The 22,502-nt window shown below is 38.6% G+C and overlaps 1 protein-coding gene across 7 annotated transcripts in view; it reads left to right on the forward strand.

The window, feature by feature from the left end:
• abcc9 (ATP-binding cassette, sub-family C (CFTR/MRP), member 9) overlaps positions 1–22,098 on the forward strand; it is a 58,757-nt gene extending 36,659 nt beyond the window's left edge. For 4 of the 7 annotated variants that reach the window (XM_036576986.1, XM_036576981.1, XM_036576988.1 and 1 more), the window contains 22 exons: positions 16–117; positions 630–714; positions 933–1,013; positions 1,594–1,731; positions 2,612–2,737; positions 2,981–3,080; positions 4,073–4,353; positions 4,497–4,648; positions 5,479–5,548; positions 5,852–6,009; positions 7,273–7,365; positions 7,789–7,891; positions 8,079–8,186; positions 9,018–9,138; positions 11,722–11,852; positions 12,428–12,506; positions 13,875–13,983; positions 15,381–15,484; positions 15,790–15,923; positions 16,199–16,261; positions 18,093–18,260; positions 20,180–22,098. In XM_036576986.1, coding sequence (XP_036432879.1) covers positions 16–117; positions 630–714; positions 933–1,013; positions 1,594–1,731; positions 2,612–2,737; positions 2,981–3,080; positions 4,073–4,353; positions 4,497–4,648; positions 5,479–5,548; positions 5,852–6,009; positions 7,273–7,365; positions 7,789–7,891; positions 8,079–8,186; positions 9,018–9,138; positions 11,722–11,852; positions 12,428–12,506; positions 13,875–13,983; positions 15,381–15,484; positions 15,790–15,923; positions 16,199–16,261; positions 18,093–18,230 — 2,476 coding nt within the window. In that variant the 3' untranslated portion in view covers positions 18,231–18,260; positions 20,180–22,098. The remainder of the gene's footprint in view (positions 1–15; positions 118–629; positions 715–932; positions 1,014–1,593; positions 1,732–2,611; positions 2,738–2,980; positions 3,081–4,072; positions 4,354–4,496; positions 4,649–5,478; positions 5,549–5,851; positions 6,010–7,272; positions 7,366–7,788; positions 7,892–8,078; positions 8,187–9,017; positions 9,139–11,721; positions 11,853–12,427; positions 12,507–13,874; positions 13,984–15,380; positions 15,485–15,789; positions 15,924–16,198; positions 16,262–18,092; positions 18,261–20,179) is intronic. The other 3 variants (XM_036576983.1, XM_036576984.1, XM_036576985.1) reach the window with 1 other exon arrangement.
• The last annotated feature ends 404 nt before the right edge of the window (positions 22,099–22,502 follow it).

Here is a 22,502-nt window from a genome sequence, read left to right on the forward strand (position 1 = left end):
CTTTTTCTCTCTCAGTAAAAACAGGTACTCTGTGGCCTATGCAGCTCAGAAGTCATGGCTGCTGAATGCTACAGTAGAGGACAACATCACATTTGGGAGCCCTTTTAACAAGCAGAGGTGAGGGAGACCTCTTTATGGAGGGCCATCCATCCATTTCAGAGGAACATTAACCCTTTAAACTCTCAGGGATATGTATGTGGGCCGAAATTTCAGTTCGTCACTCTCATAACTCATAATTTGCATATTAGTTTCATAGTAGATACTTCATAGTATTACTGGATAATTTCTTGTAGTTACTAAATAAAATGTAAAAAAATACAAAATTGTTATTTTAAAAGGTATTTTCTCAAAAAGTCTGCATAATTAAATAGTTAAAACGTAAAACAAAATGGTTTGACAAGTTCTAGACCAACTTACAGAGCTGAATTGTTCACAGTGGTGGTGATAGGAACGAGACATCCAAAGCATTTAATCCTTCCAGAAGGTTCCAAAAATTATTTTAAAAATAATTCATTTAAAATTAATTTAAAAAGCAACAAAACTAAGATTCTACCTTCATTTTATATCCTATATTTTATATCGCCGGTTTGATTATTTTTTGCTGCCATTTTTCTGCCATGTTCCTACAGATACAAGGCTGTGATTGACGCTTGCTCTCTGCAGCCAGACATTGACCTTCTTCCTTTCGGAGACCAGACAGAAATTGGAGAAAGAGTAAGACACAGGAATGACGAAGATGGCTTTAGTCCACTTTAGTTCACTGTTCCATTTATCTCACTACACATGAGATCAGGGCCTCAGCTGCCACAACACTGCTAAACAGATAATGGGCTATTAATGAATATCAAGGAAAGACCACCATATCAGTCATAAAGAATGGATACTGACAGATTTAATTAGTGAAGTGTGTGTCTGTATGTGATATGTTTCAGGGAATAAATCTTAGTGGTGGCCAGAGACAGAGGATCTGTGTGGCCAGAGCTCTCTACCAGAACACCAACATCGTTTTCCTGGTGAGGAATTTAATAAAACTGTATTAGGAAAATGTGAAAAATACTACAAATAGGAGTTGTCAAGTGACAACCGTGCCAACAGAGTGATAGAATAAGAGGAAAGATGGACAGTTAGATGGATGAATAAAGGGATAGTCTCCTCTTCTTCTGTCCCTCCAGTCCACCCACAGATGACCGCAGTCTGTTAATTTGATCTCTGAGTTTACGCCCAGATAACGCATCTCGGATGATGTAAAATTACATGTTCAAGGATACTTCTCCCCTCCAAAAGAGTTGTTATTGTTAACAGCTACACACGAATGCACGCCTGTTAGGAAACATTACTAAAGCTTCTCCTGAGACCTGATGCTGAGTCTGAAATCCACTGGGGATGGGATTTAAAAGCTCTCGCCAAAATAATCAGCTTTTCTTCAGCAGCCTGGAATAACACTGAGTTGATTGATGTTAAGTTCCTCTTCTGTTTTTTTTTCCACAGGTGTCTTTAAATCATTAATGAGTCCCTTCACAAGATTGATTCTAAAGGAAACCTATCCCTTACCACTTGCTGATGTTTTTGTTTGTTTGTGTTATCCACCTTTAGGATGACCCCTTCTCTGCTCTGGACATCCATCTAAGTGACCACCTGATGCAGGAGGGCATTCTGAAGTTCCTACAGGATGATAAACGGACCGTGGTTCTGGTCACCCACAAACTGCAGTACCTTATTCACGCTGACTGGGTCAGTATCAGTAGCACAAACGTGTTTTTATGTAAAAGTTTGGGCGCCCCTGGTCAAATGTTTAAGTTATTTTTGTTGATTTTGTTGTTTTTGTTTTTCTTGATTTTTGAAGTGAGAACACGTGAACACTTCCTCTACAGAGAACACACTTCTGCACATTTTAATGCACGATTACTGTTTATTTGCAGAGTTTAACATATTGGGAAAAAATAAAACATAAAATGTAGCCTGTGCAAAAATTACACCACATTTTATATTTTGTATGTGTTTCATTTTTTTCCATGTTTAAACTCAGATTTGCAGTAAAATGCTTGTAACATTTAAGTTTGTTTGTAGAGTGTTCAAGCTTTTGCATACGGCTGTTTAAAATGTGTGTAGTGTTCTCTACGTACTGTGTAATGTGCTGACACTAGGAGAACATCCACTTCACCATCTTAAAAGAATAATATCCTAAATGTAGTCAATCAGCTAAGACATATTTTTATAACAGTATGTCATACAGTGTCAGAAACTACACAAGCACATCTACTGGAGATTGCTCAACATGGTTTGAGGGAAGTGTGGTTTTGGTAAATGCTATGAGCTTCTAGTGGCTGTGAGCTTCCCTTACTTGTTAGTTGCATTAGCCTAGTAGCTCCAGTGCATTACTAAAGAAACAAACTTTGAACAACACGCCTTGGCTAGTCAACTTTGTTTGGTGTAACTTCAGTTTATCAACCGTATAAAACATGAGAGCATTTGGCTTAAACATGTCCTAAATTATATTAAGTAGATCCATTTAGTCACCACCATGTTAGCAAGTGCACTTCACTGTTTTTAACAACACTTATTTACTCGATCGATTAGTGGATGGAGTGCCTCTCCATTTTCTGCCTCTCAGATTATAGCTATGAAGGATGGCTCTGTGTTGAGAGAAGGAACACTTAAGGACATCCAGACTCATGATGTGGAGCTGTATGAACACTGGAAGACGTTGATGAACAGACAAGACCAGGAGCTGGAGAAGGTCAGCGCTCTTCACCACATCCCACACATCCACTTTAGCTGTCCCCCAATCAACAGCAGCCTTATTTCACTGCAGTCCAAGTGAACGTCCAGACGATGGATAGTTATTGCAGCGATAAATACTGAGTAACACTTTTTTCATTGTGAATTCGGAACTCCAATACTGATCTGTTTACAAATCATTTTCAGTTTTGTGTTTGCTGCTCATTGCTGTGAGATGTGACATGAGTGTTGTTCATTTTAGGACACAGACATTGAGAGTCAGACTACTCTTGAGAGGAAGACCCTCAGAAGAGCTTTCTATTCCAGAGAAGCCAAGAACCAAATAGATGATGAAGATGAAGGTAATTGTTTGCTGTACTTGATCTTGCAAGTAGACTCTAGTGATGCTTAATTTCGACAAGCTTTGAATTGTGATTGTTACCATTAGGGCTGTCAAGGTTAACATATTAATAACGCATTGAGAAAGAATTTATCAACGCTACTTATTATTTTGATGCTATTAATGCATTTTCCCAGTTCACGTCAGGCTCCTGTCCAAAGCAGTGCAGACTTCAGCATTCTGCCTCATTACACACGTAAAAAAAGACATTTGTAAATTGTGAATTCAGAGTATTAAATGAGGAAAGTGCTATTCTCCACAGAGTCGTGTCCCTAAAGGAACTGTCATGCTTGTCCCAGTTTTGCTCTTTAAACCACCCATAGTAGTGCAGACTGAAGCCCAGCTGCTCGCACTCAGTATGTTGCTATGACAAAATTACGCGCTGCTCTTTTGTTAAAGCTAAATGGCTTTTAAAGTGATATCTTCAGCACCTTCATCAGACTTTGCTTGACAGTGCTTGTGTGAGAACTAGGGATCAGTTAATGAGCAGCACACTAACAAAAGTAGCAGAAGCAAAATGGAAAGCTACCAATACTCGAGAGCCTCCACTATAATCAGAATCCACAAGCTGAACGAAGGAGTACTTTATGGAACCCAGTATTCACATGGTGAATTATTATAATACATTCTGATAAAGCTTATTTAGTCCTCTTGTCAAGCTTTATCAAAATGCACTGCTTTTTAAATGGAATTTAGGGTCAAATATGAACAAGTAAGACAAATGTGATTATTCAAAAAATACTGAGATAAATTGCAATGAATTATTTTATTGTTTGACAGCCCTAGTTCCAGCATATAGTGATTGCTCATTTGGAATCACATGTTGCAGCCTTCTACGATATTCATATTGCAAAAGCCAAAATGACAATAACGAAACAGGTGATATATTGTGCAGTCTAAGTAGACACTTTTTTTCCTTCATAAACAGTTCTTCTATCTAATGATATTTAACAGAGGAAGAAGAGGAGGAGGACGAGGATGATAACATGTCCACCACCACCAGCCGGCGTTCTAAGATCCCGTGGAAGGTGTGTTGGTGTTACTTGTCCTCTGGAGGATTTTTATTGGTCTTCTTGATGGTCACCTCCAAGCTGGCCAAGCACTCTGTCATGGTGGCCATTGACTACTGGCTGGCAGACTGGACCTCCTCAGCTCCAAATGAACCCAACAGCTCCTTCAGCCTGGATGCTAACACCACCAACTACACGCAGAATGAGACTATGAGGAACGATGAGGTGATGAATGCTGTTGTCTGTTGAGGGATTTGTGTAGCTGGACAAATATTTGTTATTTTGTTTGGTCATAAATATTTGTGAAGTCGATCTATAGTACAGTGCATTTGAATGTTTTTGTGTGTGTGGTTTTGTTTGTTCCACAGCATCGATCCTACGTGCCGGTCTTCATTATCCTCTGTGGAGCAGGTATATTCCTGTGTCTCATCACTTCTCTGAGCGTAGAGTTTCTGGGCCTTTCTGCGGCCACTAACCTGCACCATAACTTACTCAACAAGATCATCCATGCTCCTCTTAGGTATTTACACTCGCACACACACATGATGTAGAGTCTCTCAGCCTCTGATTAGGGTTAGTGTTCTGCTTTAGGTCTTATATAATCTGACAAATCTGTAATAATGACAGTACTTTGCACAATGTTTAGGAACCTGAGAAATTTTGATTTAAAAATCTGGACATTAATAAAGTAAGCTGATGCAAAATAATACATCAATGTCAATGTATTTGTTAAACCATTTTCAGATCTCTCCTCATGGCAGCCCAGTATTATTTGTAGTTACCGTCCAATACCTGGCTCAGCTAATCAGTTCATCATTAAATTAAATCAGTTGTGCCTGTGATGGAATTTAATAAATGCATTGCATGCTAAAGACTTTGAAGAGAAATATTGTTCTAACCTATAAGGTATCAACATTTTTTTTGAAAAAAAAAAATTCTTGATATATAGTGATTTTACAAGCAACAACACAAATGTTGACAAGATAAATGATATAAAAGACATGTTTACATTTGTGCACTACTGTATATACCTACAGTATCAGTCAAAGGTAAGCACACCTTATTGACTGTATGTTTTTCATAATCTTAAAAACTTGTTCTAAAGGCTTATGCTTAACTTCTTGTTAACTTCTTGTTCATTTCTACGGTAAATATAAAAGTAAAGTTTAGTTAAATGAGTTCAGTTAAAGTCCAAGTCAGTTAAAAGTCTGAAACGAGTTTTCAACTCTGACTTTGAACCAGTTTGGTAGAATTATCCATATACTGAGTTCTGATAAACACAGTAGAATTAGTATGGTTCTTATTAATAAATGATACTCATTTTGTCTTTTTTGTATCCACCAATGTCAGATTCTTTGACGTCACCCCACTCGGTCAAATCCTCAACCGCTTCTCTGCAGACACCAACATTATTGATCAGGTAAGAAAGCAGCTCTGTGATGTTTTCTCTTTGTGTTGTTTCAAAGTCATTTAAGCTCTGCTGAGAAATGAGGCTTGTGCTCTCACACAGAGACACCACTACAGACTGAAGCTCAGAGAGAGCAGATGAACGTCAGTATGCTCTGACATCAGAAATCCAACATCATCATGCTAATATTTCTTTCTTGCTCCCTCTCTCTCTGTGTCTCTCTCTCTCTCTCTTTCTCTCTCTCTCTCTCTCTCTCTCTCTCTCTCTCTGTCACTCTCTGGCGCTCTCGTTCTGTTACCCCCTCCCTCCTTCCAGCACATTCCTCCAACGCTGGAGTCTCTCACTCGCTCCACTCTCCTCTGTCTCTCAGCCATTGGCATCATCACTTTTGTCACACCAGTCTTCGTCGCTGCACTGGTGCCCCTCGCTGTGGCCTTCTATTTCATCCAGAAGTATTTCCGCGTCGCCTCCAAGTGAGTTCTGATCTGGAAAGTGCTCCTGTGCTTGTATTTCACACCATGTCTCCACTGTAAAAATGTTTGTGATTTTTATTAGTTCAGTCTTAAAACATACTTTTTAAAACTAAAATACAAAAAGCAAAAACATTTTAACATATACCAGTGTACCAGTGAATACCTTACAGTCACCTGGTCCACAAGATAACTTTGATGTAGCCATATTCTGCTGTAACTTATAGTAACATGTTATATTTTTACAGTGATTTTATGTATTTTAACAAAACAACTGCAACACAGTAGCCAGCTATTTATTATAAATTTACATATGAATAATTTACATTTAATTTTACCATGCATGCATTTTTTTAATTAAGTAAAAGATTAACTAAAATGAAATCAAAATAAATGAACATATTTATTCACACTGTTTTGCGCTGTATATTTTTAACTTTACTTTTAATTTGCATAAACATGACCAAAAACTCACATCTGGCAAAATCAATAAACAATACAATTTTTGTCAACACTGTCAGCCTTTAAATACATTTTGTGAAACCTTGGCAATGTATTGTTTGAAACAAAAAAGTTACGCTCACATAACCAGGCTGGGGTGGCACAGATACGGTTTGTTGCTGTCATGTGACTCAGATCTGTTGTTTTCAGAACTGTGTGGACACACAAATCTGACATTTTCAAATCAGATCTGAACCACTTTCATATGTATCCGATTTGTGGCCAGATTGCTCAGATCGGAATTTATGTTTTCTTTTTTACTGTGCATGCGCCATCATTCAGTCATTCAGGTGCAAAAAGCAATGCATCTCTTTTTCACTTTTGTTTCACTGTTATAATGAGCAGCCGGGAGCTGGTCAGAGATCATTATCTTTGCGATGAAGGCTTGTTCTGCTGGCTAGTTTGTTTGCTGTTAATGGTGCGCATGATGCACACACACTTGTTCTTTTACATTAATGACACATTTGAATCACCATCATTTTATAGTGAGATCGGATCTGAGCAAAAAATCGAATGTGAGCAATGAGGCTTGTAATGTGAACGTAGCATGTCAGGCAACACCCGAGTCACTAACTCAAGTCCCCATCTATGACACAGTATTTCACAACATCTTTGAGAAAGCTCAGCCAGTCTGTCTGTTTGTTTTGTAAAAATATTTGAATAAAATAAAGCAAAGCAAAATAATAGTTCAAATGAACCAACTGCAAAGCTGTGTTTTACAATGTTTCTCTATGTCTCTTTCTCTCTTTCTCTCTTCTCTCTCAGAGATTTGCAAGACCTTGACGACTCCACTCAGCTCCCTTTGCTCTGCCATTTCTCAGAGACCGCAGAAGGCCTCACTACCATTCGAGCTTTCAGGTTAGTGATAAGGAGGTTCTTCTTCTGGTATTATTTTTTAGATTAAAAAGTAGATGCATTAAAAGTTCTTAAGAGGATTCTGGTGTGAAACTGTATCAGCAGCATCAAGAAGTTCATGTTATGATACAAAACCCCTTATGGGGCATATCACAAACCGTCTAGCCATGCCTTATGGAACTGTACTAATCCAACTCCAATAAACATCTTCTGCCTGTTTATCTTCTTCCAAACTAACTGTAATCCAGTATTAAACAGCTTGTCATCTCACAATGTTTAGAGTGTTAAAAACTAAGACTCCACATACAAACTGAATGAAAGTCACTCTCATCTTCCTCCGCTCTTGTGTGGTCAGAGTTATGAGCTGTGGTGATGTGTCACGTAGCTAATCGTTCCATTTCATGTGGCTAACGGCTCTTCCCTCAGGCACGAGGCTCGCTTCAAGCAGCGAATGCTGGAACTGACTGATACCAACAACACAGCGTACCTCTTCCTCTCCGCTGCCAACCGGTGGCTGGAGGTCAGAACAGTAAGTACAGCTACTCGAGCCAACTGCAAGGCCGTCCAACTTGACCTGTGGTTACTGAGAAATGTAGCTAATGCATTACCAATAGGGGGAATGATCCACTGCCCCGTGATTTTTTAAATGTGAATGGTTGATCAGCAATAGGGATATTAGTAATATAGCTAAATTAACTGATGGATTTCTTTTTCAGGATTACCTGGGTGCTGTGATTGTACTTACGGCTGCTGTGGCTGCCATCTGCTCTTACCATGGGCTCTCGTCCGGTCTGGTTGGCCTGGGCCTAACATACGCCCTCACTGTGAGTGAAAAACATTTTTCTCTCTTTACGTAACAATAACTCTCAGGTCATTTTTAAAGGGGCCGTAACGTAGAACTGCTCATGACGTTTGTGTCTTGTTATGGACTGAAGCATTCATAATTGATTTTTACATGATCAAACTCCAGACTCTCTTTATTCTTTTATAATAAAGCAAGCTGATTTTGTTACTGTGCCTTTAAGACTCATATATGTAAATTACCTTTGCGGTGATTGGCTACTCTGTATTATGCCTCATTCAAATAACTGTTAAGTATGGACCAGGATTCTTAGGGACGTCAGCCACTTCTTTCAGATAGTAAAATTTGCCTCACAAAAACCAGGAAGAGTACTAAATCTTCTGCTACAATGACTCTGTGATATCACAACCCTGCTGAATTCAAACAGCTGTTTTTGCTGGTTAGTTTCCATATATGTGCTGAATGGACTGGGGGAGAGATCAGTGTTACTTTTTGAGCCTTTAACATTGTTTACATACTACATCAAGCTCTTTTATTGGAAAAAATCAAAGAAAATTCAGCCCATGCTGAACTTCTGTAATACTGTGCTAGAATTATCCACTATATTATATTATTATATATTGGTTTCTGGATTATGCCCAACACATTAACATATTAAAGTGTTGTACTCCAAATTAATCTCTGCAATTTTATTAATGACTTATTACATAACTATACATTGTACATAGATTGATGTATTACTGTTATGCTAGTGCAACTTTAAATCTAATGTCATTTAAATCTTTCACTAAAGGCCCAGTTTAAAGCTTTTTCCAGTTCTTTTGTATGTATGCATATGTGTGTTGTTGAGCAGGTGACTAATTATTTGAACTGGGTGGTGAGGAACCTGGCAGATTTGGAAGTTCAGATGGCTGCAGTTAAGAAGGTCAACAGCTTCCTGACCACAGAGTCGGAGAACTATGAGGGTTCCATAGGTAACGTATTCTGTCTAGTTCTAATTACAGTGATCAGATGGTGAAATTTAAAGAATATAGAGAACTTGATGAACCGCAATAGTACTGAAAATAGATGCATTGAATCTTGATTCAAATGTTTTCAATGGGGCTGTCAAATGATTAAAATAATAAATCATGATTAATCGCACTGTTTAGTGTAGCTAATTGTAATTAATAACATTTGTCTTATATTGTCATAGATGGACTCAAATTTGGCCTTATGGAAATATTTGTTTTATTTATAAAGCAGACAATTTTTGTTATAGCTAACTTCGGATTCATCAAGCGAGCCATCGGTGGTAGGTACCATTTAAAAGTTGTATTTGAACGAAGGAACAGTCACTGTAACTTGTAACACTAGGTGTGTAAATGATGTACACATTTGAATCAGGTCAATTAAACGCACAAGCTTTTTCAGCATATAAATATCTGCCCTCATATCGGATGTCTCAGTGTAATTAACCATTCCCCACAGCCATATACAGTGGGGTGTGAAAGAGAAATCCTAGAACAGATTGCTTAATCTGAGAAGTTTAATCCATCTGACCTGGCCCAGTTTGTGACTTGTCATTCTAGTGTGCGAATTGTTTTTGGTGGTCTGGGACAGAGTAGGCTGACCCCAACCACAGAAATCTCCAAGTTCTCTGTTTCCTGTCCTACTGTCCGCATGTGGGAGTGCGTGACACCGCTCACATTCCCAATCAGGGAATTGCCAGTTTTGCGTACACAGTTTCCACAGCAGAGTGATAGGAGACGCAGACTCGTTTGTGAATGTAAACACTCGTCTCTGGGGAGGTTTGGAGGACTGAGAGGGGAGGATGAGGAGGAAGAGGAGGAGAGAAGAGAGAGGGAGACGCTGCAGCAAGAGCATCGCTGAAACTTTGGTGATAGCGCAGAGACTCCCCACTGCCAAAGAAAGGCCTTCCCTCCTCAATGACGCAATGGAAAGAAATCATTCCTGATAGAAAGAGACTAAACTCTGGAATCCGGACCCAATGTTAGATAGTCGTGATGATTGCAGGTCGTAAAAAGCACTTTGCTTGTCATCTGTTGTATTTTTCCTCTCCACCATGGTGATTCATACTCCTTTGTTGCCTGCAGTCAAAGCGCTTTGGCTCACAAGAGCAATTGTTGAGACTGAGATGGCTTTAGTCTAGAAGACAGTGAGTACAACACACAGATGGTTATTTCTGAGGCAACACTTTGCTTTTTATTACAAACCTTACTGAACACTTGGCTGTTCAAGTTAGTAGTCTAAACACTTCTTAAAGGTCTTATCTCTGCACTCTACTCAGATAAAGTGGTCTTAGACTGCACTTAGGTCTTTGGCTAGGCTGGAAAGTGTTTTTTTTTCCATTCGTCTAGAGTTACATTGCCATTGGTTAAAACTGTCTATTAGTCTATAGTTCTAAAATGTAGCCTTTCTAAGAGACTGCTTTGTTTTTAACCCTTTAAATAAACTGCAAGGTTATCATTTAGTTATTAATTTTAAGACTAATTATTCTGTAACTACTATAAAACATGTGTAAGCTGTATAATTATGAGAGTGATGAACATGTGATGAAAATGTGGACCCACATGCAGACCCTTGCAGTTCAACCCCTACCGAGGCATGGGCCTGCCGGCATGCCCAAAGTTTTATTACACACTTCTATAACCTTAGAAAAGCTCCATTAGTTTGCATTAAAGTCCCTGTAGTTAGTGCATAATTAGCCTTAGTATGTAATAAGCCTGGAATGTTAAGGGGTTAAATTGTTAACACTTTACTAAGACAAGCCAAACCCAATTATTATGCTGTTTTTGCCCACAGCAAAATAATTGTTCTCATTGCAGTAGAAAGCAACACAGCTCAACAGAGATATACAACACATGATACAATATAGCATATATATGGATATGACGGTATGTAATCTCATGCAAAATATAATATACAGTATTGTGCAAAAGTCAGAAATCACTGTTCACGTAATTAATTTCCTGTGAAAACTACCATTAAGTATAAATTATTCATTTTTCAGGAACAGGAGATATTTCTAAAGATTAATAACCTTGAATAAAAAAGGAAAACACTAAGGGAAAAATAAGTAAAATAAGACTTTAGTTCTAAAAATGATTAAAAGACACACAGAAAATGGGACTCCTAACAACCGTGCAAGACCTGGTAGGCCACCAACACTGTCACCATCAGATAAACAGTACTTAAAGCTTTCATCTTTGAGAGAAAATTAAGCTCCACTCTTGCTTCAGATCTGAAAAATCCACAGGAGTTTCTGTTCATCCTTCCACTGTGAGAAGAACAACTCTAGGTCTGAAAGGATGTGTAGCTCTTACTGAGAAAAGGAAAATTTGCACTAGAATATAGAAACTGGACATCTAAAATGTGGAGATTTGGTTTTATATACTGGTGAGTCTAAATTTGTCGTTTGGATCATTTGGATTCTGAGAAGCAGAAAATATAACCAAGAAATGAGAATGAGAAATGACAGCTGAATTAGGAGTGCTGGAATTGCATTCAGGTCGAAATGTTAGTCTTCTCATTGGGTTCTTGTGTTTTGGCTCTAGATGTGTCCCAGGTTCCAGAGGACTGGCCTCAGCATGGTGAGATTAAAATCCAGGACCTGTGTGTGAGATACGACCCCATGCTAAAACCTGTTCTGAAACACGTTAACGCCTTCATCAACCCTGGACAGAAGGTAGGTTTAATCAGACTGAAGGCAAAACCTTGGTATAAATGCCTGTAGAACTTAATGCACAAATCCTACTTTGGTTAAAACACTCACATTGTGTTTTTTTCAAACAAATGTGGACAATCCATCACTCTCATGGACAGAGATCCATGTTGTTGTGGCACTGGTCAAACATTCAAACAAAGAGAACAAACACCACATTCAGTTCAAATCACAGCAGTTCCTGCTGATGGGCCACAGACAGGCTCCTCAGTGTCACCCAGCTGGCGGTTTTGTCACAGCAGTGTTTATTTTCTCACGTCTTTCACATCCAAATGTTCTCTTCTCTTCACAAGTGCTGCCTACTGACTCTACCTGAGGCACACTGAGACTGAACATCTGAGAGCATTCATGAACTTCATGCAAATATATTATTACTTTTTAACATATTTTTTACCTTTAGGTTCACTGAAACAATTTCGTTGCTTTTTTACCCATTTGCAGCATCATCATAAATCTAAACAAAGAGGATATTTTTACAGGCTAAATGTACATCTAACAGTCTTCAGAGGTTCTACTTTTCTCTCTCTTTCTTCCCCCAGGTGGGCATTTGTGGTAGAACAGGCAGTGGAAAGTCCTCGCTGTCTCTGGCTTTCTTCAACATGGTGGATGTGTTTGAAGGTAAATTTTCCTCTTACATCTTCACCAGTGTCTGCCACAGCTGATGCTTACAATAGAGTGATCTTCGGAAGGGAATATAAGTGCGCTGTCATTTTTAATATGACATAACTCTCTCTTTAAGTGGAGAAGATTTGCGGGCAGCAGCACCTGTCCTTTCCCCATGCTTTCAGCCCTGGAGGAGCCGACACTGACTGCTTTGACCAGACTTTTGAAACAAACTGGTCCTAAAATGAAAGAAGGATTGTGTTTTGTTTATTTGATTGCTTTTTGTTAAAACTGTCGTTACTTGTTTCAGAGAATCTCGCAGATAGAGAACACTCCGTGCCCAACTCCAGAAACTTTGCAGCTAGTCTTTTGCTTCCTTTGTTTATGCTGCACTGCTTATGGTTCCTGTCACTTTGACAAGCGACGGTGATGTCATGTGAAGGCATTAGCTTTTAGAGTGCACCAGCACTTTGGTCAAGTCTTTTCGAGAATTAAAGTCATTCTCAGCATTACCTCCAGACCGTGTCATACACCCTTTTAGTTTTTTCTTTTTTTGATGACACAGCTGCACTTTAGGAACAGACACTCAGATAGCTTGGACTAAAAGCAACAGAGCAAAAAAGAACAAAGAAAATGACATTTTTAAAGAATTACTATGTGGTACATGTTATGTATTATCTTAATGGGTAGAATTAATCATGCAATTACACGTCAGTTATCATTTGATTGCGTCCTGGCATCGTTAAACTGCATTCAGCTGTAGATAACTCATGTTTTTTCCACCAGGTCAGTGAGCTGAGCCTTACAATGTGGCCAAACTCAACAATACAAACAATCATTTTCTGAACATGACTTGTGCTCAGTAAAATCTCTTAAACTTGGGAATGGGTAAACACATACTTGCAGTTTGTCCATATAAAGCTAAAGTGAGAAGCTTGAATGGTTTAACATTGGAACTCTTTGCTTTCCAGGGCAAATGTTGGGCTTTACAAAAGCAGAGTTATGATCAAGGATTAGTTTTTGCCTTTAAGATTCTGCTGGTTATGATTATGGACAAATTGTTTTCTTTGCGGATGTTTTATCGTTTCATTCAGTTATTGTTCATTGTTAACCCTTTAAATACATTGATATTCATTGTTATTCAGTGTTGTTGCCTCACTGCATTAATCTTCTAACTGAACCTATTCCTTCCACATGAAATTTGTACATAAATTGTGATTTTTTTAATGATTCATTCGGACTTAATCTGTTCATATGTGAGTACACACAGCCTGATACTGAATGTATTGCTTTAAGAAGTAGGATTAACATGCCTTTTTGCAGACTGAAAAAAAATGGTGCAGGTTGAACCTTGTGCTAATTATTTAATTTTTTCCCATTCAGGAAAGATCATCATTGACGGCATTGATATTTGCAAATTGCCCCTGCAAACCCTGAGGTCCCGTCTGTCCATCATTCTTCAAGATCCAGTCCTGTTCAGTGGCTCCATCCGGTATTCACAAACACACACACGCATACTCTCTCTGTCTCTCTCTTTCTCTCTCTCTCTTTCTCTCTCTCTCTCTCTCTCTCTCTCTCTGAAGGAGAAAGCTAAGGATCAATTTTAACCCAAACAGACAAGGCCAATGATAATAAACACCCACTTCCTCATCACTTAATGAGAAAATGTCCAAAGGATGTGTAGAATAAATACTAAAAGACTCTTATTTTTAGGAAACCACATAAAGAACCTCTTAAAAGCATGATTCATGATTACCAGTGTCATAAAGGCAACCCTACACTACCATTCAAAAGTTTGGAATTAATGTTTACAATAATATAAAAATAGATTTTGTTGCAGGTACGTGTATAAATTGATTGTAATATGATGCTGTACAACTTTGTAGTTGTTAACTAATTTGTAGGGAGCTGTGAAAATGAGGAAATGTTAAGTGCATCCAGAATGAACCAGATGGCTCTATAAAGCTGAGAACACTGTGTAGCATTGAGAATAAAGTTATAATGAAATTAACCAGAATAAAATGAACCAGAATGTTTGAAAAATGGTCATCAAATCTTGAGGCATGTAAATAGATGTAATATAGTGTTACAGGACTTTATCATTTAATAACTTTTCGGTAAAGAGCTTAGTAGTCTCATGTGTCTGCTCTTACGTTTTACACGACATTTCATAAAGTCACACATTGTGCTCATTTGCCAAAATAATAATGTTCATGTTTATATGCAGCTAAACACTAATCTCTCTTTTATGTCTCCAGTTTTTCATGTTTCCTTTCTAACTAGTGCTAGTTTACCTAAGGAATTTAAAGAGAATCACCATTAAGTCTCCTGAGCCATCAAAGAGCAACATTTGAGGAATAAAGTGTTCCTCTGGGTAGTTTGTTGCAGAAATTGGAAAGCTTGTTTAGAAACAAGGGCAAATGAAAGCTTGTCACCATCGCTGCAGTAGTGGGGGGGTTAAGGGCAGGCTGTTGCCACTGTGATGGTTTACATGAAGCAGGGCTACTAGCTTGTTGGTCCCTGGAGGATCTGTGCTATTATAGCAAAGGCCTAGTGGCTCAGAGACACAGAGAACCAAAGCCCAGGACAGCATGACAGGCTTTTTGCATTCAGTGGGAAATGCAGTGCACTGATAAGGAAAGCTATTGTGGTAGGAAGAGTTTTCCCCAGTGGAACTGAAAGAACTTGAAAGTCAGTGGAGTAAAGCCAGGCTCGTTCCCTTTGCCTCTTATGGTCATGTATTGTGCTTCTTTCAAGCATTGTAGATGCACTAGATGCAAACTGCCTTTTTTCTCCTGTCAGCATGTTTAGATAAAGCGTTCGTGTGTATTTCTGTTCTTGCGTCTGCATGTGCACGAATGTCTAAGTCTCCTCTTCTGTCCCTCCCAGGTTTAACCTCGACCCGGAGCGCACCTGCTCTGACGACAGGCTTTGGGAGGCTCTGGAAATTGCACAGCTGAAGAATATGGTCAAAGCACTTCCAGGAGGACTGGGTACGGCAGTGAAGCTTGATTTAACATTAAAGCCCCTGTATTTACTGAATTATAATGCTTCTACTCATATGATGCTACTGTTGTGGTGGTGGTGGTTTGTAAGGGTAAATGGGTCATTTGGTTTCTGAAGGGCATTGGGGATTGAGGAATGCTATTTTAGACTAAGAATAGGCTTTTTATCTCTATTATCAGCATAGGAATATATGCAGTGACCTTAGCTATGCTTAGACAGCTGGAATGTCTTATTTATGATTACCCCCTCCCATTACCCACCACCCAACATCCCATCCCCTCATCCCCCATAGATGCTGTAATTACAGAGGGAGGGGAGAACTTCAGCGTGGGTCAGCGTCAGCTCTTCTGCCTCGCCCGAGCCTTTGTCCGCAAGAGCAGCATCCTCATCATGGACGAAGCCACGGCTTCCATCGACATGGCCACGGTAAAAGCCGTCTCTGCTCTCTTTGTTTTTTTCCACTGTCCCAGAGCCAAACCTGCAAATTCAGACTGACATTGAACTCCATTTCCCTCATAACATTTAATAGGGTCACTTGAGTGGAGCATAGATTTATCCCGTCTGGCTTCAGAGCGCAGGCTTTTTTGGACCTTGAATTTCACATGCGGTGTTACTGAGTGTTCTTCATCAAATGGTTTACATGGAGCCATCACAATTTAAAGTACCGGTTGCTGATTCTCTTTGTACATTTGTCTTCACAGGAGAACATTTTGCAGAAGGTGGTGATGACAGCGTTTGCTGACCGCACTGTTGTTACCATCGCAGTGAGTTTGCCTTATATTAAACACCATAAGTTACTCAACTCTGCACTGTGGGAAAGTTAGTAATGAAAATCTTAGGACCCAAATCCAGAACGACTCTTAAAATGGTGTAAGGCATTTGCAAGTCTTGCCAGGCTTCAAGATTCTCTTTCTGTCTCTTGCTTAAAGTACCATTGCTGCAGTCTTCTGCTTTCCACTTGTCTGTTTACTTGCCTTGAGCAGCTTCATATTATGAGGATGTGATTAATGGTATACTGTATAATATATGATTATATAGTTAATGATGATAATTAATGTTATTTAAATAAATACTCCAGTGTTTTTCAATCTGTCCTTTATCTGGCTTATCTAGGCTTGTGCCCCAGTGACGTTAAAAACATATTTTTAAAATTAATCTGTTGATTTACTTTAAGCAAAAACACAGTAAGACACTATTACAGTATTAATTACAGTATTTCCACACATGAACGTAACTGAACGTAGTGAACATGCTGAAAGCCGCCTATATCAAAGTGTGCATTTTACGACGACCTCACACTACAGCATCATGTTTCACACATCAAAAAATGACTCTATGGCTTAGAATCAGGTTAAAAAAATCATATCTTGGATCTCGTACACAAGGAGAAATTGGCCTTTTCAAACTGTCTTAGCCAAAATGGCTTCAGAGAAGAAGGCACCAGGCTAAGTGACCACAAACTCAAAGAAAAATGTTTGTGTGACATTAGCAATTTTGTTCTTTCTTACTAGATTAATTACAGTTTTATAGCCAAATTAAAAATGACAACCACAGCTTTTACTGAACCGTGATTTTATTATGTTCTTTTATTTGACAAAGATAAAAGATCAATTCACACGTTTTCACTGTCTGTGCTGCCTCGTCACCTTCAGTGTAAGGGGCTGTCACAAAATTACTGGACGAAAAGATAAAGGACCCCTCCCCCCCAGCCCAGTTTAACCATTTACCATGGTTATTATTCACATGGCTACTCAAATGAGAGGACTCTATTAGCAGCACAGGACTAGCCACATCTGTTGTATGCAATCAGTTAGTCTCACGGGGCCAGTCGTTATCTTGTTACAAGAACTTCTGGGGACAACCATGAGAAAACCTTTGGCTAAATGTGGGTGGTGGAAACACAGACTTATTAGGGTGGGAATAAACTGAGTGTAAAATTTCTAAACCAGTTTAATGCTTCTTGAAAGCAGAGCTTTAAAGTGGTGGGCCTTTGTTAACATCGGCCAAACAAGTTTATCGTTAGCCCATCAATGTGCCTTAAGTTACCAATCCAGTTAAGCATGCAGATGTGTGTTGCATGTGCAGAGAGCACATTACCTGCAATAAGAATAAACATTACCTCTTGCAAGGGAAAACATTTCCAACTAACAGTATGGTTTTGCAAAGGTGGGGACAGGTTTTAGAGGGAGTGTACATTAACCATGTACTGCAAACGTGGCTGATAGAGATTAGGACTATTCTGCATTTCATCGTAGTCAATTGTAACAGCGTGAGAGATGCAAATTTGGATTGGTGAAGTGCCGTCTCTCCAATAGTCAGTAAGATGATTCTTACAAACATTTTTGTAGTTCTCTATAAGGAAGTCCACTTGGAGAGACAGTATGAAAATACTGTCCTTTTACTAAGCACTGGGCCTATTGCAAGTCTTAATCTTTTTACTTTCTTCACATTTCTCCACTCCCATTTTCACTGTCCTTATCCACTTTTCCTTCTCTGTCTCACTCTTTCTTCTTGTATGTCTCTGTCTGTTTTCTCTCCTGTCCCCTCTTCCCTCCTGTTTCTCTGTCATTCTCTCTCTCTCTTTCTGTGGCACAGCATCTGGTCTCCTCCATCCTGGAGGCGGAGCAGGTGCTGGTGTTTTCCTCTGGGATTCTGGTCGAGTGTGACAGCGCTGCTAACCTGTTAGCGCAGGAGGACAGCCTCTTCAGCGTTCTCGTGCGCACGCACAAGTAACCTCGCCACAGCCCCACCCTGGGCGTCCCGGTTGGTAATCACATGACCACCATGTGTGCCATATAGGAATCCACTCTTTTGAACCCTAGGTGCTAGGTCTGGGCGATATGGCGTGAAAAAATCATGATATAATGTATGATATATAATACATGATACATGTAATGTTTTATCATATTATTAAATAGATCATCATCGCTTTATTTTAAGAAATATTTTGTCAATATTTAGTACATGCATGCATTTTAAGAATCCTGTAGAAAAATAATGATTATTCCAGTGTAATATTCAAAATTATTTATAAGCAAGATATTAACATGAACATAAATAAAAATATTAAAAACATATGTACATTTTAAAAACATTGTATTTGCACTGGGCCATTACATAAAACATGAAACTTGTTCAAAACTTAACAAAATCTTAACAGTTGGAAAATAGCTATATAGCTAATTGGCTTGACATCTTCCTATTCCTTATCTAGCAACTTGTGTCTCAAAATAGCCGTTGAAGGCCAAATTAAGGAAGAGAACTGCATAATCATTATTGTGAAAATACCTCAAACATGTTATCAATCTTGAAAAAGTGTTTGATTTCAATTATCATTATATTTTTATCGCCCAAGCCTCCTAGCTAGCAGCTATTCTGGATGTGCTGTTGTATTATTCATGTGGCTGTAATGTTTGTGATGCCGAGGCCAACATTCATGTAGAATAGTTTGTATCGCTGCTGTTGTATTTGGCAGCATGAGAACTCGGCCGGCTGCACCGGCTACTGTTTGTCTCCCCTGCTGTGACGGAGTTTATACAATGAGGAGAATAGTGTGTTACTCTTCAGAGCTGGACCTTATTGTTTCCATAAACACAAGGTTAATTTCCATGATATATGTGTGACACACAGCTCTGCTCTTTGATGTAAACTGAGATACGCATATACCAGTGTAATTACGACATCTCACCCAGAAGCCACCAGTGTGTTAGAGAATGCTTTTGACTGTTACACACACTACAGTACAAAGGTTGGAATTACCTGTTATGTTGATTTTGTTCTTTTTTGTGAAGTAACTTAAACTATATAGATTTAAAGGGCCGATATCGTACATTTTCTCCCAAGGTCCACTTATTACTCTTGCTCATAATTCATTTTTACATCCAACCAGAGGTTGTCTCTAACCTCTCTTTATCTCTTACAGCTAAACATAGACAGATATATAAAGAAAGATATATATATATATATATATATATATATATATATATATATATATATATATGTAATAACTGTTCTGATTCCCTGTATTGTACCTAACTTAAAAAGCAGCCCAGGCCGAAACACTCTTTATAACTTCACCGTGAATGGGTGGGGCCAAATAAGCAGATATGTGTGAAATTTTTTAATCTTGTGACATCGCAAAAACACTGAACTCAAACAGGCTGTTTCTTGCAGCATAGTTTCATTATATGGATTGTATTGACCTTGGAGTGAGTGGTATGTTTTGAAACAATTGTTTACATATTATATCAAAGTCTTTTTTTTTTAAGTGAAGGAAATTCAGTTTTCCATGATATGGGCCCTTTAAATATTATAAACATCATGTTTTATTCAATGTTACATGTGTCTTGGGAGCAAGAAGTTGTTATTTAATCATAGTAATTATCTAGTTACAGTTGTTTTTGTCAAGTTATCTGCCTCGAGGTTTGATCACCACTTATAAAATACAAGGCATTCTGGTATAAACTTCATTATAACTTTGTACTTGATGCTTTAGTTTTTAGAATCACCCAGAGTTTAGATTCCTACTGTATTAAAATCTTTTAACACATTTATCTTCAACTAACTTGGTTTTATATTGTTAAAAACATTCCAAACTTTGGAATGGTGTGTATCAGTCTGTACATACCAGTACGTGTCTGTTTATATGTGTTTATATCCGTTTGTCTGTGTTTTCCCACTAGCACCGAGTTCACACTATCCTGACAGCCGACCTTGTGATCGTGATGAAGAGAGGGAACATCTTAGAGTACGGTAAACCAGAGACGCTGATGGAGCAAGAGGACGGCATGTTCGCCTCCTTCGTCAAAGCAGACATGTAGAGGCACCGACCCCATCGCGCCATCACCCCGTCCATCCCACACAGTTCTTCTCCTTCGCCTTAAAGAAGCACGGCATGCCGAGTTCCCCAAGCGCCAGAAAAGACTGATCTGTAAACTGACACACCGTCCAGTCTACTCACGCCTTTATCCTTTTATCACTTTACATGAGATGTAACAGCAGTATTTGATTTTCATTTTTTTCATGCTTATTCTTTGTTACATTAAATTAATATGTGTACATTATTACTTGTGAGAAATCAGCAGCTACACAACGTCATTAGAAAACCTCACATCTTCAGATTGGTAACCTCATCGAAGAAAATGGAGTTGCAATGGTTTTCTTATGATTGATAATATACTGTACTAACTGGTACCAACACTGTACAGGGTTGCTGGTGCATGATACAAGCCGGCAAACTGTCTGTCTGTCTGTCTGATGTGCATTGCTGACTAGTCCTCGGGATGATGGAGGAAGGCTGCCCGCACCTCAGGAGCACAAATAACTATGCAAAGAGATTTTTTTCTAACGGACAGCATATCTTAATCCATGTTCCTGTGAACACCGAGGCCTTCATCACAGCCTCTTTTAGTGACGAAGAATGACAGCTTGTGCTCTCTGGGGATGTGGCAGACCCTCCACCAAAATTTTTTATCTACACTAAAGACTTTCTATTTTGCACTGTACTGCTTCACTGCTAAAGCCAAATCCTAATTTTAGCTTCCAGCTTTAGGTTTGCTCTTTCGTTTGTGCTGCTCATAGTTTTTCTGGTGGCACATGGCACGATAAGTGTATGTGGTGTGATTTAGGTTACATTTGTCTTTGCGTTTATTATTAATTTTAAAGTCTGTAAAAACAGACACACTGAATTTACTTGGTTCAAATGTGTACATTTCCTTCATTTCCACATGAATAAAATACATCAGTACAGTTATTGCCAAAAGTAAGCAAACTGAAAGACACAATTGTGTTGAACTGTTTTATTTGTGTGGAAATTATGTATTCATTTCCAACAAATTTAGTATGTCACTTTTTCACTACAGGCGGACTGAGCCTAGTTTTGTTCAGTTTAGATTGGAAGTTTATAGCAGTTATTATAATATGCACCGTTTAACTCTTTGCTTCATGTTTTAATATTAAATAATATTGCTGAGAAAACTGATCTAGGATCTCTTCACACCCGAGTGATCTACTTAACACACTTCTGCCACTGTTTCTCTCCTGTCTCCTAATGGAGACCACTCTACTGTGTTAAGCAGACAGAATGTTTAACACTCTCCACTCTGGAGCCAGTAGAGCCAGCAGTTCTTATATAAACTGTGAGCAGCGTGTAGTCCTCACAAAGCAAAAGGACATGACCCTCTTTTGGCCGTAATCCTTCTCCATACAATTTTACTGTATGGGAAAGTGCTGCTGCTGGTCAAGGCAATGAACCCTCACTGCGTACAAACTGTAGTGAACACACTTCACTCTGGAGGGTGATTTTTGTGGACACACTGCTATTTGCCAAACATCACTGCGTACCACACATACACTACTTCCCTAAGGCTTTGGCCTTTGTCATGTCAGAAAATGTGTATTTTCATTAGATGTTTTTTTTTTTCATATGATGCACAGCGATGTGCTGAATTAAACTTGCAATACATATTTCATACTTTTTGTGTTGGATGATGGATTGTCTTAAATGTACATATGTAATTATTGTTAGTAGCATAAACATTTAACATGTCATTATACTGTGTGCCTAATTTTTTACACTTGAATAAATTTGGGTGAAATTTGGGCCTTTCTGTCTGTCTCATTTGTTCCTTATAAAAATAGCCATATGGAAAAGTTTGGTAACACTTTATTTGGAGTGGTCTTTTGTAGGTGATTAATAAACTCTTAACAGATTATCAGTAACACATCAACAACATATCTGTGAAGTAGCAGTAGTGAAGCATCTGAGTTCACTGAAGTAAATATCTTGTAGATGTTCTGTTGATACATTGCTTATATTAAGTAGATGTGTTGTTAATATGTTACTTCCAATTGCGCAAAACCTAACCTTACCCAACCTTACCCAAAACCTAACCCTAACTCTGGCCCTAATCCTAACCCTAACCTTAACCTCAACCCAAAACCTAATCCTAACCCTCATATGTTTTTGACATGTTATTGAGAGTCTGTTGAGTGTTTCATCTAAAA

Source organism: Colossoma macropomum, unplaced genomic scaffold, assembly GCF_904425465.1.
Source record: "Colossoma macropomum unplaced genomic scaffold, Colossoma_macropomum, whole genome shotgun sequence".
Taxonomy (NCBI): domain Eukaryota; kingdom Metazoa; phylum Chordata; class Actinopteri; order Characiformes; family Serrasalmidae; genus Colossoma; species Colossoma macropomum.